At 36.1% G+C, this 15,132-nt stretch overlaps 1 protein-coding gene across 1 annotated transcript; it reads right to left on the bottom strand.

Moving 5' to 3' along the window:
* Positions 1-5,455: 5,455 nt before the first annotated feature.
* On the bottom strand, positions 5,456-13,599 carry LOC148735783 (uncharacterized). Its single transcript, XM_088752032.1, has 9 exons — positions 13,420-13,599; positions 12,911-13,213; positions 12,297-12,417; positions 11,281-11,445; positions 8,982-9,043; positions 8,444-8,490; positions 7,931-8,034; positions 7,210-7,266; positions 5,456-6,539 (listed from the first exon to the last, which is right to left on the bottom strand). The coding sequence occupies exons 1-9, from the start codon at positions 13,420-13,422 to the stop codon at positions 6,454-6,456; spliced, it is 948 nt and encodes a 315-aa protein (XP_088608158.1). The 5' UTR covers positions 13,423-13,599; the 3' UTR covers positions 5,456-6,453.
* Positions 13,600-15,132: the final 1,533 nt, after the last annotated feature.

Raw genomic sequence — 15,132 nt, 5'->3', positions numbered from 1 at the left:
GCAGCACATCGACTCTCAAAATTCCTAGTAAGACAAAAAAAAAATAAAAAAACGTACCAGCGTCCTGAACATTTGACTGACATGCAAAGAAAAAACTTGCTGCATATTGTCAAGTCATGTAAGTCCTTACATTTATGAGCCAGGAACCTGATTTATTTTTTGTTTTGTTTTTTAATGCTTGTGAAATAAGAACTTAATATTGAGCTTTCAATTTATATATTTAGACATAAAATCTTGGCCGGAAAATTTAAAATATACATTTGAATTACAGGCTGGAACCAAAACAGAGGCCCATCCATAGTATGTATCTAATAAAAGCTTCCTTGTAATGTTTACAGAGTAGTGTAAAAGGACTCGCAATAAAATTTTCATATTTTTATATAAAATATTTGCTAGCGAATAGGATTTTTATGCTCCTTATAACTTCTTCATTTTTGTAGTTCTTAAGTTGCTATGAAAGCATAGACACTTCACCATTCACATGGCAACCGTCACTAGGCCTAAGCCGAGCATGCGCTCTCAGTCTTGGCCATCCCAGATCACGTGAACAGTCTTGTGGGTCCAGTTGCCCCAAAACTTGCTTACAGAGAGTTTCAATTTTTCCCCTCCCAGCCCAGGCCGGTTGTACATGTGTTTGGCAACTGTTTTGCCCTCGCCTTTCTTGGGCCAAATTAAAGCAATTTCATTTTCTAATGTTGTTACTGACTTGAACTCATTTTACTTGTTAAACTGGCTTTGGGTTTTTACCCATAGTCCTTTACGTTCAACCTTGGCTTGCTTATTGACCCGTGGCTCAGCAAACAGAGCTCAGGCAAAGCAGCATGACCACCACTTACTTTCAAGCGGGTAGCTATAAGACGAGCATAAAAAAACATTTCCTATCTTCTCTGACTTATTATTATTGCCTTGGTTTTTGTTAATAATGTATATAATTTTCGGGTTACCTCCTGTCTTTGCTAGTTCGTGTATGTCGTTGTCGCTCAATTTTCTACCCTGGTCCTGATCAGTAAATGGAAGACACAGCGAGGCGTTGAAGCAGTTGTGGGGTGTGCTTTGAAGGTGATCGTTATCGTTTGAGCTGATACAGAGGCCCATCTATAGTATGTATCTGATAAAAGCTTGCTTGTAGTGTTTACAGAGTAGTGTTAAAGGAATCGCAATAACATTTTAATATTTTTATAAAATATTTCCTATCTTCTCTGACTTATCATTATTATTGCCATGGTTTTGGTTAATAATATATATAGTTTTTAGGTTTACCTTCTGTCTTTGCTAGTTCGTGTATGTCATTGTCGCTCAATTTTCTTTCTTGGTCCTCATCAGTGAATGGAACACACAGCGAGGCGTTGAGGCAGTTGTGGGGTGTGCTTTGAAGGTGATCGTTAACGTTTGTGCTGATACTCACAACTAAGGTCCATCCACAACCTGGCGAATAAGAAAATGATGTGAAACTCATACTCAGCCAAGAAAACTGTGTCAAGTATAAAAAGAAGCAGCTAAAGTGGTGATAAAATTCCGGTAAAACCTCCGTGTTTACGAAATCTTAGGTATGTTGCACTACTGATATGGTTTATTGTAGCAAGAAAAAGTGAAAAAAGAAAGAGAATAAAAGACACTGAATTAAAGAAACGTACATATTTCCCTGAGCGGTTTTCTAGAGGCCTCGACAAAATCTAACAGGCCCATTTTCCCAGCTAACGCCTATACATTCTAAGCATAGACTAATTCACTCGTAGTTCATTATCCAATTAAATATTGAATATTGAAGACTGAATTATTTCGAAGAGGTAATGAAGAACGGGAAGTTGTCCGTCTACTAGTAAAAGTGACAATTTAACTTCATCAAATTTCCCGAAACTACAACTGAAGCAACAGTTTTAGCTAGGAAAAGTAAAAAAAAAAATATGTAATCTAAACTTTCTGCTTTCTATCTTGTTCAAAATTTTATTTTTCACTGATGGCAGTATTTAAATTTTTTTCACTATCGTTTACATTTTGTGTTTTGTATGGTCCTGTTTTACAAACCATGATTTTCCATATATATCACAATAGACTTGTCCGTCTTGATTTCCAATATTTATCCAATAGTAACCGCTTTTCGCCTGAGGCAGCTTGTTTAGAATTTCTGAGCAAGATTTTAATTCATCATCCTATAGATAATATAAATAGTATATAGAATAATTTCGCGAAACGCACACCATAATAAATATAATAATAATGACAGCCGCTTTTGAGAAGCATCCAAGAAAGCCTCAGCGACAAGAAACGAATCCTATGTTCTGATTGGGTATCCCAGCTGCACACGATGATTGCTTTGTTTTTACAAGAAAAAAAATGCTGCTTTTACTTCTTACAGTTTTTCAACGGCAAAATCGCGAAACATAACGACTGTAAGTCTTCAGGATAATGAAAACATAAAAAGATCACGAGTTGTTTTGTAAGTGTGTATCTTACTATATTCCCACCACAAACCCCGTTCACTTCACTAATAGTTGATAAATTTCATTGGATGTGGAAAGAATTATCATGGTGCTTCAAGCTGTGTTGATAGATATCATCATTCCTTTTATTTATAGAATCTGTCAAGGCCATACCTTGCCCATATAAACTGATCCTTCCTTCGGACCAAAATCCTAAGGGTGACTGTGCTTGTTTGCATCATTCAAATCGCAAGACTTGTCTTTGAAACGGAAATTCACACTCATGCAACAAGACTCTCTCGAGGAGAGCATCACACATTCATCAATACTGGATGTTTTTCTTATCAAAACAACATGATCGGAAAGATGCATGACCATACTCTGAATATATGGAGGGACGGCACTGCTTAGTGGCTTGACTTATTTGTACATAGCATATGACAGTGAAAACGGCGAAAGAACATAGCAGCATGGTTTTCTGATGAAATGATGAAGCATAAATATTTAATGGACATCAAATCAATGTTAAGGGCTTAAATTGTGACTCATAGCCCTGAAGAATTTAAGAAAGTTGAAAATGAAAGCTGACCGGTAAATACAGTAACATTAGTCTAGAAGAATGAAAGAAATCTTTTGTGAGGGTAGTCGTTTCAGGAGCTTGAAAGCAACCTGCTTCCTACAGGAACCCTGAAAACAATGTTACATAAAATTAATGTTACAAAACATTTTCGTCGAATATTTGTTTACCCAGTTAAACAGGCAAACATCACTCTAGTAAGTCAGTCATATTATTAGAGACAGTGAGAAAAAGCAATGCTAATTAACTGAGAATTTGAAGGAACATCTTTGTTGTCTGATGCACATGTCAAACACGTGGAAAACGAACATGCATTAAAAATGCGTGTACCTTAGTGCCAACCGTTTTTTAATTGCGTTGGAATATGAAAATCAAATTTCATTTTCGTTTCACGTTTTTCGCTTTTCGCTGTGCAGTAAAAAAATGAAATTGGACTTCAATCTTCATTTATCGTTTTTCGTTTTCGTATGGAATTTGGAAAACGGATTGCAAGTCAAGTCAAGTCCATTTTCATTTTCCGCCAGTGGCACTGAATCTGACATTTTGTAGGAAAACTCATTACTTCACGAGAGAAGTTTACCTACAATAACAACTAATCACGATACGACAGATGTTCGCGAAACAAGTGGAGACTTTACGGTGGCCCACAACTGTCACTGCAAAAGGAACAACCTCGCGGCAAAAGGAATAACTTCGCGGCAAAAGAAAAAGACTCACAGTAAAGGGAAGAACCTCACAGCCATAGAAAAATTTTATCACGGGAAAAAGAAAAAAAAACTCATGGCAAAAGAAAGACTCATGGCAAAAAAAAAAGACTCATGGCAAAAAGTAAGACTCATGGCTAAAGGAAAAACCTTACGGAAAAAGAAAAAGACTCAAGGCAAAAGAAAAAGACTCAAGGCAAAAGAAAACTGAGACTCATGGCAAAAGAAAAAGACTCATGGCAAAAAGAAAAAGACTCATGGCAAAAGAAAAAGACTCGTGGCAAAATAAAAAGACTCGTGGCAAAAATAAAAAGACTCATGGCAAAAGAAAAAACCTCATGGCAAAAGAAAAAACCGCATATACAGCAAAAAATTGTCATTCAAGAAGACACTATCTTTGCCAGACTCACAGGAAAGGATAATTTAATTTCATAACCTACCTTTTTTAAATACACATTGTGATGCGCAGTCAGTATCTGACCCTCAAATGAATTTTAAGAGCCCCGACAAACAGAAGCTTTTGTTGAAATGCTATTTTAGGCAAGGGTGCGAATACGAGGTGATTCGTAATCCGCCATGTTAAATTACACAACGCCAGTATTTGAACAATATCAGCCGCTGACCCTCAAATGAATTTTAAATTTTGTTTTGCCTTGAGTTATTTTATCTTGCCGCGAGTTATTGTAATTTGCCGCGAGTTATTTTATCTTGCCGTGAGTTATATTATTTTGCATTGAGTTATTTTATTTTGCCTTGAGTTATTTTATTTTGCCGTGAATTATTTTATTTTGCCGTGAGTTCATCATATTTTGCCGTGAGTTATTTTATTTTGCCGCTAGTTATTTTATTTTGCCGTGAGTTTATTTGTTATGCCGTGAGTTAGTCTGTGATGTTGCATGATGCTTTGCTTTGAGTAAATTGATTTTAATTTGACTTGCACGTATGGGCCGCCGCATAGAATTCCCTTGTGAAGTAATGAACTTTCCCACAGAATATGTCAGTTTCAGTGCCATTGGTGGAAAACGAAAAACGACTTGACTTGACATGCAATCCGTTTTTGACTTGACATGCAATCCGTTTTTGACTTGACATGCAATCCGTTTTCCAAATTCTATACGAAAATGAAAAATTTCGCTTTTTTTACAGCTCAGGGAAAAACGGAAAACGAAAATGACAGTTGACTTTCCTTTTCTTACGCAGTTGAAAATTGGTTGGCATCCACCATAGCAGATTATATTCAAAGCCGTATCTTGCGTGACAAATATTGAGCTACCACTTAACTTCAATTCCATAATCAATCATAATTTATGTGGCGAGTAGTTTTCGGTACGGTGCCCTATTCGGAATTTTAGTGAAGTTAGAAGTGCGAACAGCCTAATCCCAAACTTACAAAAGTAGCACTAATTCATTCAGCCAGAAAATTTGGTCTTACGACCATAGGAACGACCCCATGGGGTGATACTTTTAGGAGGCTCAAGTTGGAAATCCCATATGTAAGCGCTAGGAAACTCAGGTACAAACCTAATGAAGTACGCATACTCGGATGCGAGCCTCAGTGCAGACTACCGCGGGCACAAGGTTAGGCATTATACGCGGGCTTCGCGTGGGCTAGTAGCGGTGCAGGTAAATAATTTGTGAACTCTCGTTTTAAGCGGGAAATTACACTGATTAAGTTGCGGTTGAAAACATTATTCATTGTCGGTATTTTACAATTTTTGATGAACTTGCATAGCCATAAAAGTCAGAGCTAGAGCTTTGTCAACCGGAAGAAATCATTTAATTTAATTTTCTGGTGAAAGGAAGATATCGACAAAAAAAGAGTTCATGCAGCAAAATTTGAATAGGCGGGATCGTGACGTCGTCGCTCAATGTGACCACTCGTGTTACATACGGAAAATACGCCACTCGGTACCTGGATGTGCTGGTCGTATGGATTCTAATAGTGTTTTAGCTCCCAGTAAAACGCTCCTGTCAATAATATAATTTCGAACATGAAAAACTACAGGCTGCTTCTCCTTAATGAAATTTGCGAACTCGGGTGACTTGATCACTTCAAATTTACATTGGACTCATCCCTAAGCTCACGCATGTGTGATATTCATTTATACATTTACATAGCAATGTTTTATTATATTTATTCTGCCTATATTTTTTATGCGCATAGGAGACGATAATGTACTGATGTATGTACCTTTCCGTGGAAACAGTCCGAATGGCAAAATATCTATTGAAAAACTTAGAATGTGACACATGGATTTCCCTTAAATTAACCGAAACATAAAATTGTGCATGGCGCCCAAGAATGAATGGTTGAGCCTCATTTTCTGCCTTACCTTTTAACATTTTCCTGAAATCTAAACAATCTTAAAGCTTTGCCTTAAATGATAAAACCTTAATTGAATTCTTACTTTGATAGAATTCAACTCTTAAATCCATTAGAAATCATAATAAATATTGTTATCAATTATCATAAGTACATTTCTTTGCCTAATCCATACATGAACTAAAGGTTTATATGTATGAAGGCGAACTAAAGCACAAAAAAGTAAAGAGAGTTGTTATTTACAAAGCTATCGATTTATATTCATCCTGCGTCATGATAGACTAAGTTTTTTTTTAACTACGTTGCTGTTATCAATGTCATTCTATACTAAAAGATATCAACTGCTCCGTTTCCCCTGATACATTTACGATTAAACAGTAACTTTACGTATTGCATTTGGTTCATTTACGCGAATGACTGTTCCAATGTTTACTTCACGTACATCATTCCTGCATTGTTATTGTATATTCCAAAGTTGCCACATGTGTAACCATACAGAGCACGTTTTCCGTTACCTGTTTGAGATAAAAATTATCGAGGGAAACGTGATATTTATGTGACCTGTTAGGAACCTGGGCTGTCTTTAATCTAATCCTTTTAACTATCAATTGTGAAATTAAGTTGTTAAACTATCGAACACCCAAAAAAAGCAGTGATCGAACTCCTCCTTGGAACTACCATTGATAAAAAAGGAAAAGGAAATTGAAAAAAAAGGGTCATCTCCTTCAGGGTAATGCCACGGACTAATCATTTCACTGTTTACTCATGTAGGGTGGGTAAGGATGCCAGAATTACAATTTAAACACTGCTTATCAGGCTTGAACAATTTTCATCCTTTTATCCTCCAAACCCCCTCCCCCCCCTTCCCCCCATCCATCCTTGATTTCGTGATCAAAAACAAAAGAAAAAAAGTGAAAGAAAAGAGTATGGAAATAAATAAGAGAGTTGATATCGCGCTGTTGCCTGAATCCATCTGAAGGAACTCGATCTGTGTGATATTCTAAGAGTAACGCTTAGTTTTGTTTTGTCAAAACAAAGAAGTGAACAAATGTCCATAAGTCAGCTCATAATTAATAGAGGGTCCCCTCTATTAACTATGATCAGCTCTACAAAACATTTAGACGAATATTTGCATCTCATAACTTGACTGAGTTACCTAATAATACTGGAGATTTTATTACTCACCAATCTGGGATGAAGACCAGCGCTGGCCGCACTCTTGGTTATCATATCCATCAAACACTATAGTTATTGATGAATAAATTCGCACAGTAATTAAAACGATGGTCGTATACTGAGAAACAAAACTCATTGTAACTTGGTCGGTTGCAGTTTTTGGCGTTGTACTGATTGGCTTCTTGTATAAATGTCTCTGCTTTGATATTCTGTTGTGATTGCTCGACTTAAAATAGTTTAATTTAAATTTAAATACAAAGTTTAAACGGTAAATTGGCCACCGTTACGATTATAAAAGTTGACGTTTCGAGCGTTAGCCCTTCGTCGGAGCGAATAGAGGAATTGTGGGTTATGTGTGATTCTAACGGTAAAAAAGGAGCTACGTGATTGGTGGGAAACGCAGCCCCAAACAGTTTCTTTAGAAACTATCAGCGTTTAAATAGTTTAGTTAAAATATACGTCATTTGTCTCTGCAAGTACCTCACGCTTGGATACTTTCGTGGATTACTTGGTCCGGGTCATCTCTTCTTGTTTCATAACGGAAGATAATGTTTTACTTACACGCCGTGCTGCACCAGACGTTTAACGGTGCTCGATTTTGGCTCCGCTGTTATTATTATGCCGTATTACGATTGCGTCCAGCTTGTCTAACTAGTCGCCTTGAACAGGCTATTACACGCCCTGCAAATAAGAAAGGCGCTGAAAAAAGATTTCTTACGCGTTTACTTACCCATGTGGCATCCTCCCCAAATGAAATATCCCACGTCAATCTTGGTGCATGTGTTAGTCTCCCAGTGATAGGGAAAAGAATGGGATATGATAATTCGGGGACAACTGTAATGAACGAATTATCTGTTTTTCAAAAGATGTAGTCAAGCACCAGTCTAATATCTACATTTATATGCAAATGTGGTCATTCAGCCTTTCATACTTTTGCACTAAGAAAGAGATTTACTTGTTTGTATCTAGGAAGTATCGTGAATTCGGGAAGGCTTTTGGGGACAAATTGATATGCAGAACGATTATCCTTATCCCTGTGCCAATTGTTGCTCTAGCCCCGTGTTATATTGATTTCCACTCCATCTTTTCGAAGAAAAGAGAGTTTTTGTTGTTTCAATAAGCAATTGTGATCCCTGTTTACTTGATACATGCGCTATCTTAGATTGATACTTGGTATTGCTGCTTAAAGTGCAGAGACCAAGCGGAGCAAAAACGATTAATGGAAAAAAAATAGTAAACTTACTTTCCCTGATGGCATGCTGAATTGAATTTGTTTGGCCCACTGGGTATCTTAAAAGAAAGAAAAAGGGACATTATCTTACGGTGTGGTCGTCATTAGCTCAATTAACTTTCTTGTCTTCTTAAATTAACTACAATTCATGTTCTTACTATTAATGGAATGATCTGGAACTAAGAAAAGGAGAAGAGATTGAAGGAGGGTGTTTTGGCTGAGTTGATTCTATCTTTCCTGTTTTTGTTTTTTGCAATATTCCAACTGATCTTATTCTTCTTTTGAAAATTTTGTGTTCAATTTATGGGTTAACGTATTGGTTTTAAATGAATTTTATCATCTTCCAGCTTCGGTACAGTTTTTATGAGGTCATCTTGTGCAAAATGACGTGTTGCATTTGACATCAAATAAAAAAAAGAATTGTTTTCAAATACGCCTAACTAGCAAAATTATCAAAAAAAAAAGAAGCAATCGATAATTGGTAAACAGATAAGTCCATGAGTTAAAAAAGAAGGATTAATCGTCAGATGAATGAGTGTCAGACATTTACCTGATAAAATACTGTATGCAGGAAAATGCCATCACTTTTTAACACATCAACCCTAAAGGTTCCTGGAAGGACATAGACATACATTTGACTGTAATAAAAAGAAGTGTTTGGTTGCCCATTTCAAGTTATGTAAGCCTATACCCATATATTTCTAAGAAATCATCTTGATACATATATCTAAATATAACAGAAAAAGTTGTCTTATAGACTAGTTCAATCTTCAGATATACCACGCTTCGCAAACGCATCGAGCACTCTACCGCAAGGATAGACTAAAACCAAGATATACATATATATTATTAAATCTAATTTGGTTGTATCAACTAAGTTGAAATTGTAAATTGGCCACCGTAATGAGTGGAAAAGCTTACGTTTCGAGCGTTAGCCCTTCGTCAGAGCGAATAGTCAGCTTTTTTACTCGTTACGGTGGCCAATTTACAATTTCGAACTTAGTTGATATAACAAAATTACCTTATTACCCCCACCGACCTAGCATCGTCCGCAGCTTCTTTAGAAACTTTCAGCCTTTATATCATTAAATCTGTCTGATGAGTGCAAAAGCGCGAAACTCAGAGTTACAGGGAATCATGTGTGTTTCATTTTAGTCAGTTTGAATTGTATATATAGTATATATATATATATATATATATATATATATATATATATTATATATAATATATATATATATATATATATATTTAGTATAATTACTCAGGTGATTATAGAAATTCTCGCGCTCTTATTGGTCAAGAATGGCGTCATATTCCGCTATAATCACCTCTGGCGAGGTGATTATAGTTTCAAAATGGCCGCCTTGCGCTTTGTCGATTTGTCTGAAGAGGAAATTAATTTAATGAAAGAAAATGCCATTTCGAGGAATACCGAACACGCCACAAAGTTTGGAATGACGCTCTTCAAAGGTAAGGTGTGAAAATTGTGCCAAACGTAACAAAGAAACCATTTAAATTCCCGTGAAAATTTTGCTTAATATTTCGACATGCATGAATAAATCAAAAGATCTATATTAAATTTCCGCAACACTTTATTTACGTAACAGAATAGTTTCAACAAAAAACCGAATTTACCACTGACTTTGAGGCAATGGAGGTCAACGAGATGAATAAATGTTTGTCAAAATTTTACGTCTCAGTCAGGAGGAAAGACGGGACTTTTTACAAGAAAAATAGTCTGTTGTCCGTTCGAGTGGCTCTCGCTCAGTTGTTCTCTGACGCGTGACAATGACAAATAAAATTTAACGTTCCTTTGCTCATTTCTATAATCACCTGAGTAATTATACTAAAACAGTTATTCGCCTCAGGCTCGTGAATATTGGTGAATATTCCCCTCAACTTCATTTCGAGGGATATTCACCAATATTCACTTCGCCTTCGGCTAATAATTGTTAAATTTGTATCGTCCAAATGTTATATATATATATATATATATATAAAATTATATAGCGGTTATAAATTAATGACAGGAAGATCGTTTCACCGTTACTCTGAGTTTCACGCAGCTTGCGCTGCGATCGTCAGACGGTTTTTATTATCGATGGAAAACATACCGTGCTATAAAGTCAAATTATAGTTAAAACGCTCTGCAACCCGCATTGAGCACTTTTTCACAGCCACGACTTCTCCTAGTCTGTTTAATGAATTATATATATTTATATACATATATATTATATATATATATATATATATATATATATATATATATATATATATCGTCCAAATGTTGTTACCAAAGCAAAAAGTGAATAAATAATCTCAGCTTGTAAAATAATAGTTGAATACAGAGCATTCATCTTCGCTTCACAACCATTTAGATAATAATACTTAACCATTTTGTTAACCTATTATTTGTTTTACACAACGAAATTAAAAAAAGTAATAAAAATGTTCAAAAAATGTAAAATTTTTACAATCTCCAAATACGAAGAAACCTAGAGACACTGTCATTTACAGCCGGCTTTCGGGTATCAGATCGCGGACATTACCAATTGTTTCGGCCTGTTTCACTAATCACTTTGTTACTGGCCACGGTCTAGCTTGAACGTGTTTCTCGTAACGCCAGCCGGGGTTATGAATGGCAGAAGAGTGAGTTCTTACAACCTGGGATCGGCGAATGCAATATTGAGTGAAGGAGGGGGGTCTTGGCATACATGTCTACAAATATACCGCATATAGCAAAAGAAATATTCAAACACAGTATGTCAACTAGAATGTAGTGGATCGACTCTATGTTGTACTAGTATATAATTTTATAATTATTGTAAGCTTGTCTTTTCCATATTCACCTTCTGTCGTTGCTAGCTCATGTATGTCGTTGTCGCTCAGTTTTCGTCCTCGGTCCTGGTCAGTAAAGGGAACACACAGCGAGAGGTTGAGACAATTGTTTGCTGCGCTTCGAAGGTGATCGTTATTCTTTGAGCTGATACTCACAGCTAAGGTCCATCCACCACCTGGTGAATGACGAAATGAAGTAAAATTAGTTTTTATGTGGCCACTTGTCATTTATAATGTAACTTATGTCATCAAATTAGTCTTTTTGTTGTCTATGTTTGATAAGTACAAACGTCAGCCAGTAAAATTTTGGCGAGTATACAAACAGAATGCGCACTGGGTGACGAACTCTCCGAGAAAATTCACAGGAAATTTTACGATCTTATTCTTAAGAAATTTGAAGTAGTTATCCTTGCTGATAACATCTCTTGTAGCAAGAAAAGAGAAAAAAAGAAAAAAACCCAAATAAAAGAAATGTACATATGAGAAACAACCAAACTTTAATATCCACTTTTGCTCGTCCAAACGAGTTCGGGGTTCAAAGCAAAATATTTCTTTATAAATTTAACTCATTTAATTTAACGAAATAACAAGCTACATTAGTGAGACAAAACAACATGGCGGGTTTCTTCTCGTGGTCTGACTAGTTCTCAGTCCTTCTAAACAACTTTTACTTGCTTTTCTTTTTATTTCCCGGGACGGTTTCCTATGGACCTTGACAAAATATAGCAGACCAATTCATTCCAGGTAAAGCCTATACTTTTCTGGCATGGACCATTCAAATTTGCTCTTCAACATCCAAGTCCATCAGATACGTGGTATTGAAAAGGTACTAAGAGACTATCTATCTACTGGAATACGCGATGATTCAACCTCGCTGCATTTCCCCTACTGAATTACAAGTACGGCAACACTGCCACTAAGAAAAACATAGTAACAGAACGTATAGTCTTTCTTTCTCACGAGAGGCAGAATTTAAGTGTTTTCATTACAGTTTACTCTGCTTTTGATTTCATCCTTTTATACATACCATGTTTTTTCATATCACAGTAGACTTGTACGTTTCTATTCCCAATATTTATCCAATAGTAGCCGCTTTCCGCTCGGGGCCACTTATTTAGAATTTCCGAGCAAGATTTGAACTCATCATCCTGTAGATTATAGATTATAAATGTTTATAGGGCAAACAGCTTCAGCTACTCAATCATTTATGTATTCATGCATGTATTGATCTGTTTTTATTTATTTCTTTAAGGTTACTTTTTTGCTCTCTGGATCGCGCCGCTTTTGACATGCAACCATCCAGGCAATACGATTGGTCAATAACACAAATGCACCTTATAAATCAATTGCGTTACTGTCGGCTATTTGGGTCTGGATGTATTCACTCGTTGGTCGTCAAGATCGTGAAGCAATGAACCCTAAAACGAAAAGTGTATTTTTTTTTCGCAAAGTTTGGGGTAGGAGGGTTGGGGTAGGAGGGTTGGGGCAGGAGACGTTAATTTCCCACACACTGTTTCGACGCCATTTTGCTTGTAACACGAGAACCGTCTCCACCATATTGTCCCAAATTTCTGGCAATGGCTGAGCCAGAGAAGAAATTTAATTTTTCTTTTATTTCTGTAGAATTCGTCAGTGCCATACCTTGTTCATACAAACTGAACCTTCCTTCGGACCAAAATCTTTTGGGTGAGTATGTTTGTTTGCATCATTCAAATCACATGCCTTGTCTTTTAAATGGAAGTTTAAACTCTTGCATCGAGACTCGCTCGAACAGATCATCACACACTCAGTAATACTGGAAGTTTTTCGAGTTGAAACAACGTGACGAGAAAGGTGATGACCATACTCCGAATATGTGGAGCGACGGCACTGCGCAATGGCTTGGCTTAGCTGTGCATAGAATATGACGATGAACAGGACAACAGAACACAGTCGCATGATATTCTGATGGAATGACAAAAACATAGATATTTAATTGAAATAAACTAAATTCTAAAGGCGTGCATTATGATTTATCATTTTATTAGCAAACGCGACTTTGAATAATAGGAAGATTTTGAGGAATACTCTCTGGCTGGTGAAGCGAAACTTAGCAAACCATGACCATTGGAAACTTCTCAAATTGATATAGCTCCTCAAAGTGTACCTACCATATGTGAGACAATTTCATATCATTCATAGGAGCTTGCAAAATTCGAGTACCGACCGCGAGCAGGACTCAACAACGACTTGTGTAATCTAGCTATAGAGATCCTTTCTGAAAGAGAAGGTAAAATTAACGATATTGCTTTAACGTCCCAATTATTAAATCAAACTACACAAAGAACGTCTGTTTCTAATTGGTGGAAGGCCCAACATATGTCATACAAAAGATATCATTATAAATCAATAATGTCATTGACGACACGAAATTGCACAACTCTCTGAATTTTTGTATTTTCAACCCTAGCATGAAAACTCTACGGGCTCATGCAATTTTGTTAGTCTTTGAAAAAATTTACTCGTGCTTCTTTATTCCAAATTGCACTCGAAATCATGTGATTGCCTATACAAATTTTAAATTCTTGTCGAATAGAATTTCCGTTAAAGCTAATAGAGTGAATTTAAGGTGGTAGCGTGACAGTGGCTTGCTATAAAAGCAATGAAGAGTTTGAAAAGTTTAATTCTAAGAAAAACAAGTCCGTAATTTAGCCATTTCCAATTCATATGTCTAATTTTAATCCTTAAAATAACTGTCAGAGATCCATTATCGTCAACGGAAAACACCAGAAAAAACACAAACAATTCTTGATGGAAAAAGAAAAGAACAAACTAATGATAAGCCTTGTGTCCCTCTTCCCGCGACAACGCAATTTTCCAAAAGTGTGTTGGTTATTGTTTCGGTTTGTTTCGTAGTATTTATTTTCATTTAATTTTTTTAAAGGAAATCTCAACTGAGTAATGATAAAGATCAAGACGGAATTTCTTATGCTGGGCGGGCAAAATGACATAAGATAGAATTTAACTAACTAAATGAATAATTGAGGATGCGCAGAAAATACACGACAAATGTAGATAATTCAATGAGGCACTCCATTGATGGAGTGGAACTAACTTGCCGCTAGTTATTTTATTTTGCCGCTAGTTATTTTATTTTGCCATGAGTTGGATTTGTTTTACGTTGAGTTCATCATATTTTTTCGTGAGTTATTTTATTTTGCCGCTAGTTAGTTTATTTTGCCGCTAGTTATTTTATTTTGCCGCTAGTTATTTTATTTTGCCGCTAGTTATTTTATTTTGCCGCTAGTTATTTTATTTTTCCGCTAGTTATTTTATTTTGCCATGAGTTGGATTTGTTTTACGTTGAGTTCATCATATTTTTCCGTGAGTTATTTTATTTTGCCGCTAGCTATTTTATTTTGCCGCTAGTTATTTTATTTTGCCGCTAGTTATTTTATTTTGCCGTGAGTTTATTTGTTTTGCCTTGAGTTATTTTGTTATGTTGCATGACGTTTTGCTTTGAGTAAATTGATTTTAATTTGACTTGCACTTATGGGCCACCGCATAGAATTCGCTCGTGAAGTAATGAATTTTCCCTCCGAACGTCAGTTTCAGTGCCATTGGCGGAAAACGAAAAACGCCTTGACTTGACATGCAATCCGCTTTCCAAATTCCATACAAAAACGAAAAACGAAAATGACATTTCATTTTCACTTTCCTACGCAATTGAAAATCGGTTGGAACTAAGGTACACGCATTCATTAACTTTTCCCTCCACCTTAGCAGATTATATTGGTCCTTTAAGCCATTATATTCGCTTCTGTGCTACTAACAAAAGAGCCCAATCTCCTTAAACAAAGAAAATTATGACCATAAATGGTGCG

The sequence above is a fragment of the Stylophora pistillata genome, chromosome 3, assembly GCF_964205215.1.
Source record: "Stylophora pistillata chromosome 3, jaStyPist1.2, whole genome shotgun sequence".
NCBI classification, from domain to species: Eukaryota; Metazoa; Cnidaria; class Anthozoa; order Scleractinia; family Pocilloporidae; genus Stylophora; species Stylophora pistillata.
Note: the sequence above shows the minus strand (reverse complement) of the source record. Positions and strands in the feature narration are given on the sequence as shown.

What these genes read in the sequence shown, in the direction of transcription:
- LOC148735783 (XM_088752032.1), bottom strand. An exon ending in TCAGCATGCCATCAGGGAAA is followed by an intron (nt 8,035 to 8,443) that starts GTAAGTTTACTA and finishes CGTTCATTACAG; the next exon opens with TTGTCCCCGAATTATCATAT. An exon ending in CTGGTCTTCATCCCAGATTG is followed by an intron (nt 6,540 to 7,209) that starts GTGAGTAATAAA and finishes TATCTCAAACAG; the next exon opens with GTAACGGAAAACGTGCTCTG.